Source organism: Sturnira hondurensis, unplaced genomic scaffold, assembly GCF_014824575.4.
Source record: "Sturnira hondurensis isolate 20B ecotype Veracruz unplaced genomic scaffold, ASM1482457v3 Scaffold0009719, whole genome shotgun sequence".
Lineage (NCBI taxonomy): Eukaryota > Metazoa > Chordata > Mammalia > Chiroptera > Phyllostomidae > Sturnira > Sturnira hondurensis.
This window is the reverse complement of record NW_028082350.1, coordinates 18,206,136-18,225,317: the sequence shown is the minus strand read 5'-3', so window position 1 is coordinate 18,225,317 and position 19,182 is coordinate 18,206,136. Positions and strand designations below refer to the sequence as shown.

Sequence of the window (19,182 nt, the reverse complement as noted above, 5' to 3'; positions counted from 1 at the left end):
CAGCATGCTGATCTGTGCTTCTAACTGTCAAACATATTTCAAAGAACTCGAAGCAGAAGAAGAATGTTCTACTTTCCCACACCTTTTGTGTTGCTCTTACTTCCATCTGCTGGCTGTGAATTCTCTCGTTTTTCTCCTTGTGAGAGTGTATTTCACCTCCTTTCCTCAATTTCTTTTCTTTTTGGCTGGGTATAGAATTCTGGGTGGACAGCTGGTTCGGCATTTAAAAAATAGTGTCCCACTTTTTTCTGGCCTCCATGAAAAATCTGTAGTCATCTGAACAATTTTTCCTTAGAAACAGTCTGTTGTCGATTTCTGGCTGCTTTCAGGATCTTTCCATTGCCTCTAGTTTCCAGTAGTTTCAGGAAGATGTGCTAGGTATTTGTTTCCTCAGGTCTTTAGGTTCAACGTTTGCTGAGCTTCTTGTATCTGTAATGCAGGTTAGTGTTTTTCGCCACATTTGGGACAGCTTCAGAAATAACTCGTTGCTGCTGCCCGGCCCTGCACCTGCTCCTCTCCTTCCAGGAGCCCGTGGGCAGAGCCCGAACCTGTGCTGCCGCCCCACAGTCTCCGGAAGGTTGACTGTTTCCCATCGGCATTCCCCCGGTATTCGGGTTGGAGCATGTCTATTGACCTGTTTAGGAGGTTATTGACTCTTTCCTCTCCCACCCCACTGTGTAAGTAAGCTGTGCCAGTGAATACGCTCTTACTTTCTTATCTTTTACAGAGGTAACAGGGACACACATTATACCAGTTCCAGGGCACAGCACAGCGATTCGGTGTTTGTGCACGTCACGAAATGATTGCCACAGTATGTTTAGTCAACCCCACCACCACACATATTTAACAGAACGTTTTTTTCTCGTGATGAGAACAATGAGAACTTTTTTTTAAAGATTTTATTTCTTTACCTTTAGAGGGGAAGGGAAGGAGAGAGGGAGAGAAATATCAGTGTATGGTTGCCTCTCCTGAGTCCCCTGCGGGGAACTGGCCTGCAACCCAGGCATGTGCCCTGACTGGGGATCGAACTGCAATCGTGTGGTTCACAGGCCCGCGCTCAATCCACTGAGCTACACCAGCCAGGGCGAGAACTTTTTTAATTAAAAATATTTTCTTATTCATTTTTATAAAGGAGAGGGAAGGGAGAAAGAGGAGGGAGAGAAACATCAATGTGCGAGAGCTACATGGATTCATTGACTCTCGCACGCCCTCTACTGGAGACCTGGCCTGAAACCCAGGCACGTGCCCTGACTGGGAGTTGAACTCATGACCCTTTGGTTTGCAGGCTGGCACTCAATCCACTGAGCCACAGCAGCCAGGGCCGATGAGAACTTCTAACGTCTAGTCTCACTTGATCTTAGCCAAAAGGCCGAGAAGCAATTTAAAATCTATTCTCTTAGTGACTTCCAAATGCACAGCACACGGCGAAGGTGGGCAGAACTAGGCTTACAGGTGTGAGTGCGGGAAACCGAGTCGACGCTTGTATTAGCGTGGATTAGTTACTCTGTTATTTTCTATATGAACAACTGTAAACTGCCGTTACCCACCTGTCGGTGGGGGTGGGGGTTACAACTGTGAGTCTGCGGAACCCGGGGTGTGTTTCTCCGAGTTAACAAAGCTGCGGTAACAGTCACCGCCACACATCTGCTTCCCTGGGAACGGCTGTGGGCCTGCGCTTGCGCTCCCATGCACGGCAGACACCGGCCGGACACGGCACCCCGGGACGTGTTTTCTGTAGCTGGACCTCTCTCACCCACGTCGCCCACCCCCATGGCCCGCCTCCTGCAGCCCCCGAGATCTTCTCTACATCCAGCTGGGCTCTTTCTTCGGGTTTAGATTCCAAATATAAATGACATTCTGTGATGTTTCTCTTTCTCTGACTTACTTCACCTAGCACAAGTCCTCAAGGTCCAGCCAGGTAAATTTTTCATTTTAGTTGTTTTTCAGCTCTAATATTGCCATCTCATTCTTTGTCAAATTTATTCCCCTGTTATTTTTCATTACCACGTTTTGCCGTGTATAAAGCACACTGTTTGTCCATGTTTCGGAAAGAAAAATAAGGATGCGCGTTGTACGTGAACGTAATGATCACAGACCAGGGGGAGTAACAGTCCCGTGTCCAATACGCACAGAAATGTGGGTGCGCATCAGACACAGCAAAATACGGTGTTTTCAAGAGTGTTCGCCTTGTTTCTTAACGCACAGTGACGTGAGCTGCTCCTAAATCTTTTAGAATTCCAACAACGGGGCTCTGGCGATTGTTTTTGCCCTTGCAGGCCATTGATTTTCATAGTTCTCGGTATATCGAGGAATTTGGGATTGTATCCGGACATTTCAAATGTTCTATTATGAGACCCTGGGCCTTGTTTCATTCCTGTGGAGAACATTGATTATCAAGTTCCCTGGCGGCCGACCAGCTGAGGCCTCAGGAACCGTGATTCCCCGGTCAGCTTAGTTCTCAGTGCTGTTTGGATGAGGAGGGTCACCAGGGGCCAACCTGGGACCGTAAGACACTCTACCCTGTTGTTCCGTCCTGAAGGACTACTTCTTTTTTTAAAAAAAATATTTTATTTATTTATCTTTAGAGAGGAAGGGAAGGAGAGAAGGAGACAAACATCAATGCATGGTTGCCTCTGGTGCGTCCCGAGCTGGGAACTGGCCTGCAACCCAGGCCTGTGCCCCGACTGGGAATCGAACTGCGATCCTTTGCTTCGCAGGCCCGTGCTCAATCCACTGAGCCACACCAGCCAGGGCTGAAGGACTCCTTTTGGGTCAGATCCGCCCAGGCACAGTTTTGGGACAAGCCCAGGTCCTTTTCCTTACCCCTCTCTCCGCATCCCTCCACACGCTCAGCCTTCCAGCAGCCCCCCTCTTCCAGGCCCTCCTGCTGTGGAGCTGGGCCTCCGCTCTCCTGCTCACGCACCTGCCGCCGCTGCGTGAGCCTCTGGAGCCAAGGGGCAGGCGGACAGGGCGAGGAAAGGCAGTAGTGTCCCTGTGCCCGTGGGCCCACAGTTCTTCTGGTCCCGACAGACCCGCCCCCGGGTTTCAGACCTGCCCTGCCACACTTCCGCAGTGTGCCCGGGAGCCTGGGGTGGGCGGGTACAGCCCCATGGAGGTTTTCCTCCCATTTGCTCAAAACCTCAAGGGCCCCCCTTCCCTCTCCTCAGGCCGGAGAGGGCTTCCTTTTGCCCATCCTGTTCCAAGCTGCTGCTGAGTTTGGGTCAGAGGGCACCACAGGGTCGGTGGCACGTAAACGTCCGGCTTCCTCCCCCACCTGCTTGCCGCCGTGCACTCTCGGAGTCCTCAGGCAGCGGACCGACACACGCATCCAGTCTGAGGTGCAGCCAAGCGGAGGAGCGGGGACGGAGGGTCGCGCTGCATCTCCGCCCTTGTCTGTTTTTGTTCCCAGAAATCCCCACACAAATTTTCTTGGCACTGTTCACTTCATCGTGTGAGGGATACAAAAGGAAAGAGAGGGGAGCATACCACAATCTTTAGTTAATGCAATAACTTCTTATTTTTATTTCTTTAAAGATGTATGTATTTATTTTTAGAGAGAGGGGAAGGGAGGCAGAGAGGGAAACACCAGTGTGTGGTTGCCTCTCGTGCGCCCCCTACTGGGGACCTGGCCCGCAACCCAGACGTGTGCCCTGACCAGGAATCGAACCAGTGACCTTTTGGTTTGCAGGCCTGCCCTCGATGCACTGAGCCACAGCAGCCAGGGCCACAATAACCTGTTAAAGCAGACCACACTGGGAGGGACCCAGCTCGCCTGGGGACTGTGCGGTACTAAGGGAAAACTATCTCTTGCTTCCCCAGACCCCACACGACCCTGGTTCATAACTGTGAGGTGGCAGAGGCTTCCCGAGTTGCAGGAGTTCTCACTGAACCCCCACAAAGAGGACACCGCAGCTGAAACGCACAGTTCTGCTTTGGGCGGAAAGTCGGGCTGGGTGACCCACCAGCTGGGGTAGAGTTGTGGGCCCGGGAACCTTCCCCACCGTCCTCACTCACGTGGTTGAGTAATGGCAGCCTGCTCGGGCCGGCTGCCACATTTGGGAACCCTGCTTGTAGACGGCCGAGTTCAGAAGCAGCCTCTCCTTCGCTCCCATGGATTTCGTAGTGAACACGGCAACTCCCAGAGCCGTTCACATTTTGGCCCTGGGCTCCGTTCAGCACAGAAGCCCGGAACAGTCAGAGAAATGTGGCAATGATATGTCGTCTCTTTTCATTGACTCTCGGTCCCTTCCTTCCTCTCCCAGTGCTGGAGGAAGACGATTGCCTCTCCGGGGTCTCTCAGTCCCCCTAGAAGAAGCCACCCCTTCTCCCAGAGTGCCCCCACAGGACTGAACCGCCTGGGCTGGCCCGAGCGCCGACCTGACCCCGGTGAGTCCCGTGCCCCTCTTCCCGCTGGTTCGCACTCTGCTGCCTTGGCCCGGAGCACAGGAAGTAAGAGGGGTTGTTGGCTAACATTGTCTACCTGTCTGGCGGAGAAGTAGCTTGAAGGTGAGAGAGAGAAAACAGTCTGCCACCCCTTCAACTCGGAAGGACTCCCCACCACTCAGAGGAAGGGAACTCTTGGCCTAGGGGACATTCCATTATTGAACCCCAAACCTGCCTCCACTCACTTAATTTGAGCAGAACTACTGACCTGCCCTGGGGTCTCATTATGGGACAGAGCTCGAGGGAGTAACCACAGAGTTGTCTCTAATCTCGTCCAGGGACTTGGGGACCTTCCCTTCTGAGGGGCCAGCCTCTTCCTGGAGGTTTATAGCTGCTTTCAGAGTCCCTCTCCTGAAACCGCGGCAACAAGCAGCGTGCCAGGTATTGGTGGCTGAACGGGCTGGGTCTTGTGCCAGAAGGAACCCGGGCCCCAGAGACAACCAGGGTGGTGCTGCCGTGCACACTAACCCAGGAGGGGCCGGGCGAGGATGCTCTCGGCCTCCCAGGAAGGGCAGACGGCGGTGCCAGGACCTGAAGGGGCGCAGATGAGGTCAGGGGCAACCTTACTGCCGAAAAGCACCCTGCTGGCTTGGGAGAGAGGCCGACTCTGGTTGGTGTTCGAGGGCAAAAAGCCTCGGACAGGGCTGCAAAAATGAAGCAGCTCTACCAAATAGGTACTTTCTCCAGACTCGGCGCGTATGGAAACAACTCGCACTCAGGACTCTCCAGAGCTCGGTCTGTGGGACTCAAGTCCTGCAGGGAGCCAGGGCCATGGGCAAGAGGTGCCTGCGAGGGTCACCATCCAGCCCTGGGGCACGTGGGCCTCTGGAGCTCTAGGTGGGACTCTGTTCTGGGTCACCGGCTGCTCAGCTCTGTGGACAAACACGTGCTCAGGCTGCGCTGGGGGCAGACTTTTTTTTTCTCAGATTTGGCTGCGGTCTTAAATTCACAGCAGGCAGTTCTGACGAGGTGTGTTTGGCAACCGCCAAAAGATTCTTTCAAGAAAAACAGGACTCTTAACACAAGCATGACATTAAGTCACAGAATTACGTGGAGGCTCCCAGGAGGGGCAGTATTGCGTAAGGGCAGCCGTCCCCACACTGGTATGAAGAGATACACGTCCCTTTGCCACACCGGGACTCAGATGGGGACACTGTGGTCCCCTGCAGGACAGGCTCCCCAGATCTGTGCCCCGGGGGAGGGCCTGCGAGGTGCAGACATGGCAGAGTTGCCCCTGTGCCCATCGGTTGGCATCGCCTTATGCTGGCACAGAGCTCTGCCCTGGACAGCGGTGTTTGCGCGATACCGTCCCAGCCTGACCCCCCAGGGTGGGGGCAGGAATTAATATACTCACAGTGGAGATAACAGAGAACCCTCAGGGACGGGGCGGGGCGGGGGCACCTAGATTCCCAGGGAGACGCAGGTTCTGTGTGGCTCAGAGGCACAAGCCCATGTGGCTGAGGGGAGGAGACGGGCTGTAAGAACCGGGCCCCAAAGAAGGGAAGAGGAGACAGTGCCCACCTTTCCAGGAGCCGGCCCCCCCCAGGTGGCTGTGTTTTGCACGTGGCCCTCACCGCACCGTCCCGACGGCTCGGTGGAGCGATGGGGTGGGGGTGGGGGGCTCAGCGCCCTGGTCATAGTCGCATTCCCCCCTCGCACATGCCACCTCCGGCGTAAGCCCGCGTCTCCCCTGGTTTTCGCCTTCCAGATTTTGCATTTCTTACAAGCACTTCTTGGTTTTCGGGTCGTATGCAGGCACACAAACTCCAAGAAACCCGCAGGACACTCACGAGTGTCGGGGGCGGGGGTCGGAGGAGACGGCAGCTCCTTTCTTGTCCCCAGATTCCCAAACCGTGGCTCCGGGTTCCTTCGTGCTGGCCACCGGACTTCTCCTGACACTTTCTAAAGTCGTTTGGAGGGACGGAGCTGCTCCTTCGCGCGGCCTCTTATTCCCTGCGTGGCCCTTGGCCGGGTGCCCCGGGCGGACACGTTCTTGCGGGGGCGGGGGGGCTGCCGCAGGGAGGCCGGTGGCCCCTGTTTCCCGCGCCCCGCGTACGCGCCGGAGGAGCGCGCTCCATGCCCCGGGGGCTGCGCTGGGCCGCCCCTCCCCCGCGTCCCTGGGCCACCCGGGGCCTTCCCGCCCGACCGGCTTGGGCGCGCGGCCCGCTGCGTCAGAGCTGCATCCTTAGGAATAAAAGCGCGAGCCCGCCAGCTCCACTCACCACCGTGGCCTGGGGATGACTGCGCGTCCCCCGCGAGGAGGACCCTGCGGTGCCCCACGCGCGCGAACGTTCGCGGCGGGCGCCCACGCACGAGGACCGGCGCCCGCCCCGCCGCTCCGGGTCTGCGTGCGCGCCTGCGTGAGCGCGTGCCGACCGGGTCTGCGCGGCCTCCGCCGCCGCCGCTCAGCGCCCCGGGGCGGCCGGGAGCAGGCGGGCAGCGGGTGCGCTCGCCGGGTGGGTGCGGGGCCTCGCCCACAGAGTCCGAGCAGCGGCGGCCGGAGCCTCCTCTGCGGAGCCCCAGGATGTCCCGGAGCCCGGAGCGGCGGCCGCGCGGCGGGGACGCAGCCGAGGGCAGAGCCGAGGGCGCCGAGGGGCCACCAGCGCGCCCCTCGCCCTCCGACGGCGCTGAGGATGCGGGTGCGGGTGCGGGTGCGGGCCCCGGCCCGGGCCCCGGCTCGCTGGCTCCATCGCCCGGCAGCCCCGCCACCGTCGCCACCGCGTCCCCCGCGCCCTGGCCCGCGGCCCAGCCTCCCGCAAGCCTGTGGCTGGAGCTCGAGCCCCAGTGCGGGAGGGCGCAACAGTGCCCGAGCGAGTCCAGCGGGCAGACGAGCGGCGACCTAGGCACCAGCAGCAGCAGCGCCGGCGGCAGCAGCGCCGGGCTGTCCCCGGCCTCCGACTCCGACAGCAGCGGCGTGGTGTGCGGCGGCCGCCGGGGCCTGCGCGGCGCGCGGTCGCGCTCCTGGAGCCTGGAGAGCCTGCGCTCGGCCGCCGCCGGTAAGGGCGCCGCCCGCGCGCCTCGGCCCCTCTCCCCGCCAGGCTGTCTCCCCTCCTTCGCGCACTCCCCTTTTCTGCTTCTCCCCTTCCTCTCCCTTTGCTCTTCCGATGTTTTCCTGCGTTTCTTCGGATTTCCCACCGTCACCTGCCACCGCCCGGGCCCTCCCTTCACCCACTGCCGCCGGTGGCTCCCTGTCCCCGCGGCGTCGCTCTCACGCACCGCCGGGCAGCCCGCGGGTGGCAGGGCGCCTCCTCCCCTGGGAAGCGGGGTGTTGGGGACTCGGGGTCGTCGCCCGCTGCCCCTGACCGCTGCGCGCGCCTGGCTTCTTGGGCTGCAGCCGCATGAGCCTGTAAAAGGGGCGGGGGCACTCGCCGGCCGGGAGGGGGCCGGATTCGGGGTGTCTGCGGCCCCCGGCCCAGAGCAGGCGCTTGTCCAGGACCCTCTCAAACAAGCCGCGCACCTTCCTCGGGCTGGGATCGCCACGGCGTCCCCGCGGGGCCTTGCGCTACGCCTAGGGCTCCCCTTTCTACCAGGAGGGCCGGGTTCTGCGCACACGTGGAGAAACCTGGATCTTAAATATTAATTAAGCAAGGAGGCCCAGAGAGGCTTTTAGGACGGGTGCCCCTTGATGAGTTGCTAAACGGATTCTTTATATTTTACTTCTTGGAAGCGCTCCACAGGTTCGTTTTGAGCCCCTACAGTGGAAGCTGTAAAGGGAAGCAGGGGCCGCTGGCAGTGGCAGGGGGCGGGTGATGCCCCGTTATGCTCCCGCGGGGCGTGGAGGCGCGTCTGCGACCGCCTCGGAGCCCCACGAGGCGGTGGAGCGGGGCCGGAGCAGCGGGGAGGGGGCATGCGACTGCGGGGGTTGAGCACCCGCCCCCCGGAGCCCACGCTACATGGGGCCCTGTCGGGAAGAGTAGAGTGAAGAGCCCCTGCGTGGGTCGCGAGTGCGCCGCGGACCGTGGCACGGCGTCTGGACTCCGCGCGGTGAAGGACCTGCCCTGAGGCGCCCACCGGTCCGGTCCCCAAACCCACGCGGGGACGCGGAGTAGGTGAACGGCGAGGCTGCGGGAAGCTCCACCATCGAAGGGTTTCCGAGAAGCGCGCTCGCCCCGTCCCACTTCCCCTCCTCGCGGGGGCGGGGGAGCTTGAGTAGAGCCCCCCTCAGTTTCAGAACTCCCGGCGAGAACCGAGAGAACGCCGCAGCGGCGCTTTAACAAACTGGGGGGCGACCCCTCCCTCCCTTTCGCCCACGTGGCTCTCCTGCCCTGTCCAGAGTCGGCAGCCCGGGGAGGCCTACCTGCTCCACGCGGCAGCAGCCGCCGGGTGGAGAGGGGGCCCGTGCGCCCCATTCCTTCCTTCTGCCCCGGGCAGGGGTAAGGCGGGTGGAGAAGGCCAGACCTGGGAGTTTAGACGATCCTGAGATCCAGGGGCACCCAGACCGGCCGGGCGGAGGCAGTCTGGGTGAGTCTCCGAGACAACCGCTGTGCGCGCTGGAAGGCCTGGGGTGGGCGGACTGGGGGCGAGGGAGACGCCGAGGCCCCGAGGCCGCCCCTCGCGGCGCTCAGACTCGGGCCTCGTGGAAAGCCCGTGCGGTTGGGAGAGCTGAGGGGAGACCCAGAGCACCTGGGCCCGGCGTTGCCAGCGCATAGGCAGCGTCCCACCTGTGCTGGGGCCGCGCCGGTCCCTCTCCAACCTCAGGGGCAGGGGGGAAAGAACGCCGCCTCACCCCCGCCCCCACGCCCGCCAGTCACTGGCAGCGCGTGGTATCGGCACGCGAACAGTCCGGCGAAGCGGGGTGGATCCAGGAAGCCCTCTCTCCGCTGGTTTCCGGGAGAGAATTAAGCCCTGGTGCTCTGCGGCCACAGTACGGACGCTGTTCTAGACTGGGACTGTTGGAGCTACTTGCCGTGCTTGGGAGTGAGGGAGAGATAGGCACTCAGAGAATTCTCTTGGGCCTGGCTGGTGTGGCTCAGGGGACTGAGTGCTGGCCTGAGTGCTGGTCACCAGTTTGATTCCCAGTCAGGGTTTTGGGCCAGGTCCCAGTAGGGGGTGTGCGAGAGGCAACCGCGCACGGGTGTTTCTCTCCCTTTCTTTCTCCCTCCTCTCTGAATATAAGTAAAATCTTTGGGTTTGTTGTCCAGGGGAGGAGATGCGGTTGGCAAGGCTGCCACAGGACAGGCCTTGGTGGGAAGGGACGTTGGCTGGGCGTCTGTGCTGCGCCGGGCCGGCACACCCTGTTCGCGCTTTGCCATTCGGTCATCCCACAAGCCAGGGGCAAAAACATGCAGTCACCGCCCAGGGACATCAGTGCGTCTGCTTCGTTTTTATTTTTTAAAAACGTTTTTAATAAAAGATTTTATCTACTTCATCATTAGAGAGGGGAAGGGAGAGAGAGAAACATCGATCGGCTAGTTGCCTCCCATGCATGGGGACCGAACCCACCACCCAGGCCTGTGCCCTGACCAGGCATCAAACCAAGCAGCCTTTCGCTTTGCAGGACGATGCCCGTCCCACTGAGCCTCTCTGGCCAGGGCCGTCTGCTTCATTCGTAGGTTGCAGCTATCTCCCCCCAGGAAAACGGCGTCATGCAGGAGCTCGCCTGGAGGGATGGGTGGGCTTTTAGGAGAATCATTGTCAGTAGGCACGTCATCACTGTCTGCAAGTGTTGGCTGTCCTGGTGCCTCCCCGTGTCCGGCTGGCCCCCCATCCTCTGCTTTTGGAAAGTCCGCAGGCTTTGCAGCTTCTCTTCCTCCTTCCCCGTGTGACCCTGTCCCGGGTTGTCTGTGCGGATGGGGGGCTGTGACGTGGGAAAGAGCCCCTCTTGGGCCCTGACAAAGCAGCAGGGAGTCACGCATCTTCCCCATGCAGCAAGTGGGCGCGGCATTTCTCTGCTCTCTACGTGTCTCAGGCTGTGTCCACATGGTGCTCCGCACGGCCTGACGGCAAAGGGAGGGCCATCGCGGGCACTGACCTCACCTTGTGATGCTCCCCGTTCTGTCTGGGGCAAGGGCTCAGGGGTCAGACCCACCTGAGATCAGATCAAACCTGGCTCAGCCTGGGGACTGCTCGGCCTTGGGCGTGTTGTCTGATCTGGAGCCTGAATTTTCTCATCTCCGAAATAGGACGGATGATGCTTCGTTGATTGACATGTTGAGTGGCGAGTTTCCAGCACAGTATTAGGCACACAGCAGATGCTTAGTGAGTATCTCACCTGTTTCCTGCTTTCTCAAAGGACCATGGCCAGTAGGTACGATGTGAGACCGAGGCCGTCGTCCCAGCAGCTGTGGCCTTGGGAGGCGAAGGCCCAGGAGATGAGCCCACGTAAAGGTGGCCTCTGGATAGGAGCTGCGTAGGTTTTTGAACAGCTCCTTCATGGCAGTTAGCTTTATTAGCTTTATTATCTTCTTTCCCTAATGAAAATGGACTACACCCCAAAGTTAGTTTTCTGTCTGCTTAGCTCAGTTCTGTTTCTCCGTGTCTGGGTGGGGAGAGCGAGTATGGGTTACAAACAGTAGAAAGAGGTGTGTGAAACATTTGCGAGTAGAAGTATTTTAGTTGTTGGTAAAAAAAAAAGGAAAAAGTCACTGATCAGACATTTGACACCGCAAGACTTCATGATTTCCCTGTTAAAATGCAGAGTTAGTTTCTCATTCGCCTCCTGGTGGGCCGGCAGCTGCGGGAGCTGCGGTGCAGCCCGTCTGCTCTGCGTTGGGGAAGAGAAAATGGCAGCTCTCATTTCTGCAAGATGATGGACTCGAAACACTTGTCTGCTAGAACCCTTGCCGCGCGGTGCCTGAGGCAGGGCAAGCGTCACCTTCTCGCTCGTCTGGACTCATTAGAAGGGAAGAGAGCCCCCAGGTCCGGCACCGGGAGACTGGGAGCACGGGGCTGTAGTCACATCCTCCGGCACCGAGGCCAATGGGGACGCAGGGGCACTTGGCCGGAAACATAGCAGCTGGAGCTGTTCTTAGCCACTTGGGAAGGGAACACCGGGTCTGCCGACTCCTCAAGGCCAGGAGATGGAGCCCAAACCCTCACTCAAAACCGGGACCTGTAAGAGGTGGACTGTAAGAGGTGGACTGTCAGCGAAATGTGCACTTCTTTATTCCACTTGGCTCCTGCTGTTTGGGTTCCGGGTAAGAAGATGAAAACTCTCCTTGAGAATTAAAACCTGACGTGGGTAGAGCATTAAATTTACCTCAACTCATTCAGTCTGAGAATGTACATGAGTTGGTTAAAAAAAAGATTAAATGCTGATTAAATTGGGAAATCACCTAAAAGTTAATCTCTAGGGAGAGCCCAGGGTATTTTAGAAATGTTCACACATCTAAATGTGTTCAAGAATGAGAGACCGTATTCGAAGGGTGCTTGGCTACAAGGTTTCCAAAACTGATGAAAGGCGTGGATTTTTAATCACCTTTAATTCAGCGAACACGACTCGCCCCTCATCTTGGCGAAGATGCGGGACATACGAAAAGCAACGTGAGAGAGAGAGAGAGAAGCCAGGCTCCCACCATGCAATGACCCTGGGTGACAGCCTGCTCACTGGCAGTACCAGTGAAAGCCAGGGGAATAAGAACTTCAAGGTGCTAAGAGTCATTTTTACCCAGATAGAGTATCATTCACAAGTGGGGTTAACGTAAAGGCATGGAGGCCCTTTCTCTTTCCAAATGCACGCTCAAGCAAATTAAGTTACATTCCAGAGATTTTTATAGTGTTGTAATAATTATTCAGCTCAAAACATTTTCTGATTTCCACTGAAATATTTTTTTCTGTGGCCATTGGGTTATTTACAAGTATATTATTAATTTATAACTATATGGATTTTCTAGTTAGCTTTTTGTCACCAATTTCTGACTTATTTGCATTATGACTGAAAAAATCTGCATGATTCCAACCCTTTTAAATTTGTTGAGCCCTCCCTGGTGTAGCTCAGTGGATTGAGCACAGGCCTGTGAACCACACGATCGCGGTTTGATTCCCAGTCAGGGCACATGCCTGGGTTGCAGGCCAGTTCCCAGCAGGGGGACCCATGAGAGGCAACCACACATTGATATTTCTCTCCTTCTCTCCTTCCCTTTCCCTCTAAAGATAAATGAATAAAATCTTTTAAAAAATTAATCAAAATAAAAAAATAAATTTGTTGAAACTGGGTTTATTTTCATAGTAGCATTTCACATATACTTGAAACTAACATGTATTCTGTCCGTGTTGAATACAGGATATGGTGTTTAAGTCAAATCTTCTTGCTGTGTTTACTTTTCTGCTTGTTCTATCAGTTGCTGAGAAAAAGTATGCCTAAATCTTCCACTAGGACTTTTAATTTTTCTGTTGGCTTTACATAGAGGCTATGTCATTAGGAGCATACAAATTTAGATTGCATGATATCTTCACCCAATATTAACTTTTCATCATTACTAAATATTTCTCTTTATCTATGTCTAATAATTCATTTGCCTTGATGTACCCACATCTGTAGTAGCTTGCCTTTCTTTTCTTTTCTTTCCTTCCTTGCTTCCTTGCTTCCTTCCTTCCTTCCTTCCTTCCTTTTTTCCTTTATATTTCTTCTGCAATTTTGACACTGGCTGGTGTGGCTCAGTTGCTTGGAGTGTCCTCCCCTATACCAAAAGGTTGTGGGTTTGACTCCTGGTCAGGACACACGCCTAGGTTGCAGGTTTGGCCCCCAGTCTGGGTGCCTCCAAGAGACACCGGATTGATGTTTTTCTCCCCTCAGTGTTTTTCTCTCCCCCCATCCACCCCTTTCTCTCTCTCTGGAACCAAAAATCTAAACCAAAAACTGAAACTGCAATTTGGTATAGTTTACTGTCCAATGTCAGGCCAATACATTTAATTAAAAAACCAAGTAAATAAAAACTGCCATGGGGACCCGTGGTCTAATGGCAACACAGAGGTAAGTGCGTGGAAAAGAGAGGAACGTCTCTCCTGGGCTTGGGAGGGGGCTGCAGTGACCCAGAGTCCGTTGGAGGAAGCTGGGAGCTGGGAGTTTCGAGACTTTTTGTTGGCTGAGCTAGAGCAGCCTCCCTCCAGCTGAGCGGTTACTGGGCGGGAGGACTCTTCTCTCCCTCCTGCTGAGATAAGGTCGTGTCGCTTCCCCTCCGAGGTGCAAGGTGCGTCTCTTCCCGTTGGGGTCAGTGCGTGTTGAGCGTCCTCTCTTCCAGCCTCTCAGTGTTAGTTTAAATGAGGTTTCTGGTTGCTAATGTTCGCAGTGGGAGCACGCATGCATACTGAATTCTAAGTCACTGGGGTATCCCTGGCTGGCTTGGCTCAGTGGATTCAGCACCAACCTGCGAACCAAGAGGACCACTGGTTCGATTCCCAGTCAGGGCACGTGCTTGAGTTGTGGGCCAGGTCACCAGAAGGGGGCGCTCCAGAGGCAGCCACACATTGATGTTTCTCTCCCTCCCTCTCTTCCTCCTTTCCCCTCTCTCTAGAAATACAGAAATAAAATCTTTAAAAAATTAATTGGTAAAATAGCGTTGGGGAACAGTTTGGCATACCAGTGACCCTCTCTTTTTCTCCTGGGATGACATTAGCTTGGGCCTGGGACGGACCAGATGCTTTCTCAAAAGAACCAGTGGACTTCCCAAACTTTCCACGCTTCAGTGGGGGTCCACCTCCCAGCCAGTCCCTCCCTCCCCAAGCTGGACGGACAGGCCTCTTTGGTCCCGCACCTCCCCCTGCACCGTTCTCACTTCTACGCATGCGCCGCCTTCCGGTCCCGCCCCCGCCCCAATCTGGCACCAGAGGGAGGGGAGGCCTTCCTTCCACCCAAAGATCTTGCCCCCTTTTTGCGCGCTCAGGGTAAGGACCCGCCCCTGCCACCAGCTTGGCGGATGTGGGGGAGACTCCCCGGGGCTCCGACCGACTGTTTCATGGTAGCGGGGCCACAATGCAGGAAACGAGATGTAAACTTTGAAAGAGTCACAAAAGGCAGGACCGGACATCAAGAGAGTGAATCAAACCGAAGCTCCAGGAGCTGGTGCGTAACGAAAGCCAGTCAGAGAAGAAAACCAACAAGTTACTGCATTCACACACGATCAAGCCAGGCAAAGCTCAGCGGAAATAAAGGCTGAAACGGAGACAAGCATGCGATTTACAGGGAGTTGGGCGTACGCGATATGTCTCTAGGGGAGAGGGAAGGGAATAGCACTGGAGTAGGACATGCCGGAGGTTGAACTGCAAGGTTATGGTGTGTCTCTTGTGCAGGCTGAGAAGTGCCGTGCGTGGTTATTTTATTACTTTCCAAACTGCAGTGGCATGTATATAACGTATATTTGTGTGGCTATACTATACACGTACATTTCATACTATTTTTTCATTTCATACTAAACTGTTAGCCTTCTTCTGAAGGGCCTTCTACTCCACGTGGCACGTCGGTCAGTGGTTTTGAACTGGATCCAGTGGTGGGGACACGGAGCGCGGGCTGCCACAGACACCTGTGGTCCCGCGCTCGCTCCGCTGGTGCGTGAGCTGTGGCCACAGTGGCGTGAACGCTGGCTGGCGCACTCTCAGCCAGACCGCGTATTTGCAGCAACGCGGGTTTGAGAAACTGGCGTCAGGCCTTCTCCCAGCTCTCTAGGGGGCAGTGTTTATCCCGGAAAGTTTTGTGTCTTCTTGCGCGTGTCCCGTCCCCCTCCCGCCCCCACCAGCTCCTCCTTGCCAACTGGTCTCTGCCCTTCCAGCCATCCCTGACGGAGCCCTGGACGTGGCCATCCCTGCTGACAAGACCGGGAGTGAGGAGGACCTTTACGAGGACCTGCATGGCTCCGGCCACCACTACAGCCACCCTGGCGGCGGTGGCGAGCAGCTGGCCATCAACGAGGTAGGGCCGGTCTGGGGGTGAAAGGCCCGGCTAGGCCGGACGGCCTGCTGCCCGGTTGGCTCCGCCAGCCTGTGCCCCCGCGGTCCCTGTGCCTTAAGCACAGGGCGCAGTTTCGGCCTGGGGCACTCCCTTCGGAAAAGGGAGTCCACCTCAGAGCTCACCCCAGGACAGGGCTCCCCCTGGTTAGCTCTAGGCCTGCAGGGGTCCGGGAGTAGCAGGCAGGACATCCAGGACCGCAGATGTAAGAGTGCTGGTCTGTCCCGACGAGCAGCGCCTGGAAAGCCATCCTGGCTGCCAGGAGCTCAGCTTGGAAGAAGGGGCTTGTGAACCTCCTAGAAGTCGTCAGGGCAGGACGGGGGTGAGACCCAGGGACGCTGATTGCTTTCCTGCACCGGGAGAGCTCAAAGCTACTGCTGTTGCTAAGGAAACTGCCTGCAGGTTATCTGCCTCTCTTGGCCTACCTTGGCCTGCTGGGATGCTCTGCACAGGGAAAGCCAGGAGCCAGGACGGCTCTGAAGACACCTGGCCCAGGGAAATGCGGGTCCTTTAGACTGAATTGTATGGAGAGTCTGTGTCCTGTTTGGTTCAAAGGTCCCTCTTGGTGCTGGAGGTCACTGAGCGGACAGGGTGGGGCTGTCGTCTCAGGTTCACAGCACCCAGGGCTTCCCAGGGTCCTTGTCTTCCCTGGACCCACAGTGTGCCCCCAGGATTCAGGGGAAGGACCTGTCACGGCACAGAAGACTACCAGGTCAGGCTGCTGCAGAGCCATCTCCCTCGATGGGAAGCAGCAGCTGATTTGGGTGGGGGCTGGGCTCCTGCTTGGCTGCCTGGCCAGGCTGCTGTCATTCCCGGGACCCACCAGCATTGCCGGATCCTCCAGTAGAATAAGCCCCAGAAATGTGTCCTGAGAGGGGCCGGCTGGCGTGAAGGGCAGGGCGTGGGGCTGAGGGCCGACCTCCTTGGGTCAGACTTCCATCCAGCCCCTGGCCAGTGAATGACCAGTGGGGAGGGAGCCCTTCCCTCCCCTGGGCCTCTGTTTCCTCACGGTGGGTGGGTGCAGGGCCCCTAAGCCCCACCAGGGGCCACAGGAGGCTTGCTGTGCCTGGGCATTAGGGGTACTAGGGGCACCCACTATGATTGCTGGGCATCGTGGCAGAGACTCACTGTATCGGAAACCCCCAGAGAGCAGAGAAGGTGACTCCCCACCAACAGGCAGGGAGCATTATCGTCCCACTGTGCGCTCCTGGCCCCGTGGGCTCTCCCTGCCGCCTCACAGGTGTGGCGGGAAGGCTTGCTGGGGCTCTATCCGAACCCATCCCTGGAAGTGGCAGAGACGGCAGAAATCAGAGGAAAGCCCATCATGCCCAGTGGTGCCGGGCTGGCTCTGAAACCACGTGTGCATTCGCATGCGCTGTTTTTAGGGGCACACGAGGGCCGTGTTCTCAGGTGTGTGCCCACACGCATGGGCATGGGAAGGTTGTGGGTGTGACTCGAGTAGGTGTGTGCCGCATGCGTGTGACTCATGTGCTGGGTATTTAACGTGTGCTGAACCACGTCCCAGAGCACAGCGGCGCAGAAGGTGTGCGGCTGCTGGGGCTGGGTGGACGCACACGTGTTCTGTGGTGCGGCCACTGTGGAGAACAGTGTGGAGGGCCCTCAAAAAGTGAAAAACATGTACCCCGTGGCGCAGCAATCCGCTTTCTGGGGACATGTCCGAAAAGAAGGAATCAGAACTTCAGAGAGCCAGCTGCCCTCGGGGCTTGCGGCAGCGAGATTCACGGTGAGCAGGGCAGAGAACAACGCAGGTCCTTCGGCAGATGGGTGGGTCACGATGGCCCGGCACATAGGTGCGGCGAAATGTTATTCAGCCTTAAAAAAAGAAAACAACAAAGGAAATCCTGCCCTTTGTCACAACAGAGGGGTGGAGCCAGAGAAGGACACTCTGCCTAGCAGTCACAAGGCACATCAAGACGAACCCTGTGTGTTCTCCGGTGTGGAGCCTGGGAGGCAGAGAGCAGAGGGGTGCTGTGGGGGGGGGGGGAGCGCTGGGGAGGGAAGAAGTGGGGAGGAATCGGCCACAGGGTGCAAAGTGGCGGTTGTGTGAGGAGGATGAGTCCTGGGGATGCAATCACAGCATGGTGACGATCGTCTGCAGTGCCAGCCTGTGTGCCTGAAACATGCTAGGACCACAGAGGGGGTGGGGGTGGTGACTGGCTGGAGTGTGGTGGTCAGGTGACCTCCTGTATATGTGTATCAGAGCATCAAGTCGGCGCACACCTGAAATAAACACAATTTTTATTTGTCAGTTATACCGCAACAAAACCGGGGGCGGGTGGTCAGCTGCTGAAGAAGCCAGCTGCTTCTCTGCAAGGACAAAGCGATGCCCTGACAGACAGGGTCTGTGAGGAGGGTCCTGAGTCGCAGCCGCCCTGAACGCCTCCATCTGCCCACAGTGCAAATCCTGGCCCCACGGCCCTGTGCCTCCGTGGGGTTTGAGGGCCAGTTCCCTGTCGTGTCACAGCCGCATTGACTCCTCTGCGGAGTCTGGGCCGCCGGCAGTTCCTGGTCCAGGAATCAGATGCCCAGGCCCCACGGCACTCGGGAGCCACTCTCCGTGCGCCTGGCCATCCCGGCTCCCTGAGCCTCCCGCGAAGTCGCCCAGGTCCGAGCTCTGCGCTCGCCGGAGTCCCCGTCACCCGCCCGCGCCGCCTCAGTGCCGGGCTCGGGCTGGGAGCCTTGGAGCGCACGTGCGGGCTGCGGGGCTGCGCAGATGAAGCCGGCCGGCGCACCGCGGCTCCGCCCCCTCCGGGCGCTCCTGGCCCCGCTCGCTCGTGTCCCTGCGCCGAGCGGAGGCCCCGCGCAATGGCCAGGGTCCCGCAGGCCCGGCATCGCCCGGCGGCCCCCGGGAACGCCCTGCACGCGGTGCTGCGCTGCAACCTGCCGCCCGGCGCTCAGCGCGTGGTGGTCTTCGCCGTGCTGGCGCTCCTGGTCCTCATCAACGTAGTGCTGGTCTTCCTGCTGGCCTTCCGCTGACCGCCAAGGCCCGGCGCTCGGCTCCTCCGGGTGAGTGGCGCCGCCATGGCGCACCCCCGAGCCTCGCTTCTCCCCCTCCAGCCCCGCCCGGCTCCGGACTCCGTGACCCTAACCCCCTGCGCCCCGCACCGACTCCGCCCAGGAGTGCGGGGTTCAGAAACTCCGGGGCGTGCTGGCCCATGTGCACGGGTCCTCCCTCTGGCATCCGTAGTGAGTGCGCGCGCGCGTGGCTAAAATGGCGCATCGCCGTGGGCGCCTGGAGATGGGGGTGCCGCTCCGGCCGCAGTTGCGGCCGGGGTCTGGGAACTGCGCACCGGGCCTGCGCTCCTGTGTGGCGGTGAGAGCTGTCTGTGGAAGACGAGAGGGCACTTCTGCACGTGTTACCACCTTCCCCCATTTGGGGTCTCTAGATACGTGGTCTCGCTTAGCGCGCCCCACTCCGCGCTCTGACCGGCCTCCAGCGCCGCTGCTCCGGTCCCTGGGAGCTGAGTCCCCAGGTTGCAGTGGCAATTGCAGCTCTCGGCCAGATGGGGCGCAGTGGGAAGGGGTGTGGGTGGTCCTCAGGGGGCACTCTGGGGCAGAGTCCGGCTTTTCCGGGCCTGTCACAATGTCAGGGGCACGACTTGGCCTAGCACAGCCCCTCACCTGCCCCACATACCTCCCCCCCTCCCCCACCGCCAGGGCCAGTCTCTGCTCCCCACTGCCCGGCCACAAGTGAGCCCGAGACTCCCCCTTCGGCCCGTGCATCGTCTAGGCTTCCGGGCACCTGCATCTTGGACACAGTGGCGAGGAAGGAAGGGCCTCTGCACCGAAACCCACCCCATGTGGGCCCTGGCGGCCTGGGCACTGCCTTGGAGGTTGAA

At 58.3% G+C, this 19,182-nt stretch overlaps 1 protein-coding gene across 1 annotated transcript in view; it reads left to right on the top strand.

The window, feature by feature from the left end:
• Positions 1-19,182, top strand: part of LOC118994875 (uncharacterized) — a 34,088-nt gene that overhangs the window by 5,035 nt on the left and 9,871 nt on the right. The window contains 2 exon segments of the mRNA XM_037057696.1: positions 4,263-4,386; positions 15,147-15,286. Coding sequence (XP_036913591.1) covers positions 4,263-4,386; positions 15,147-15,286 — 264 coding nt within the window.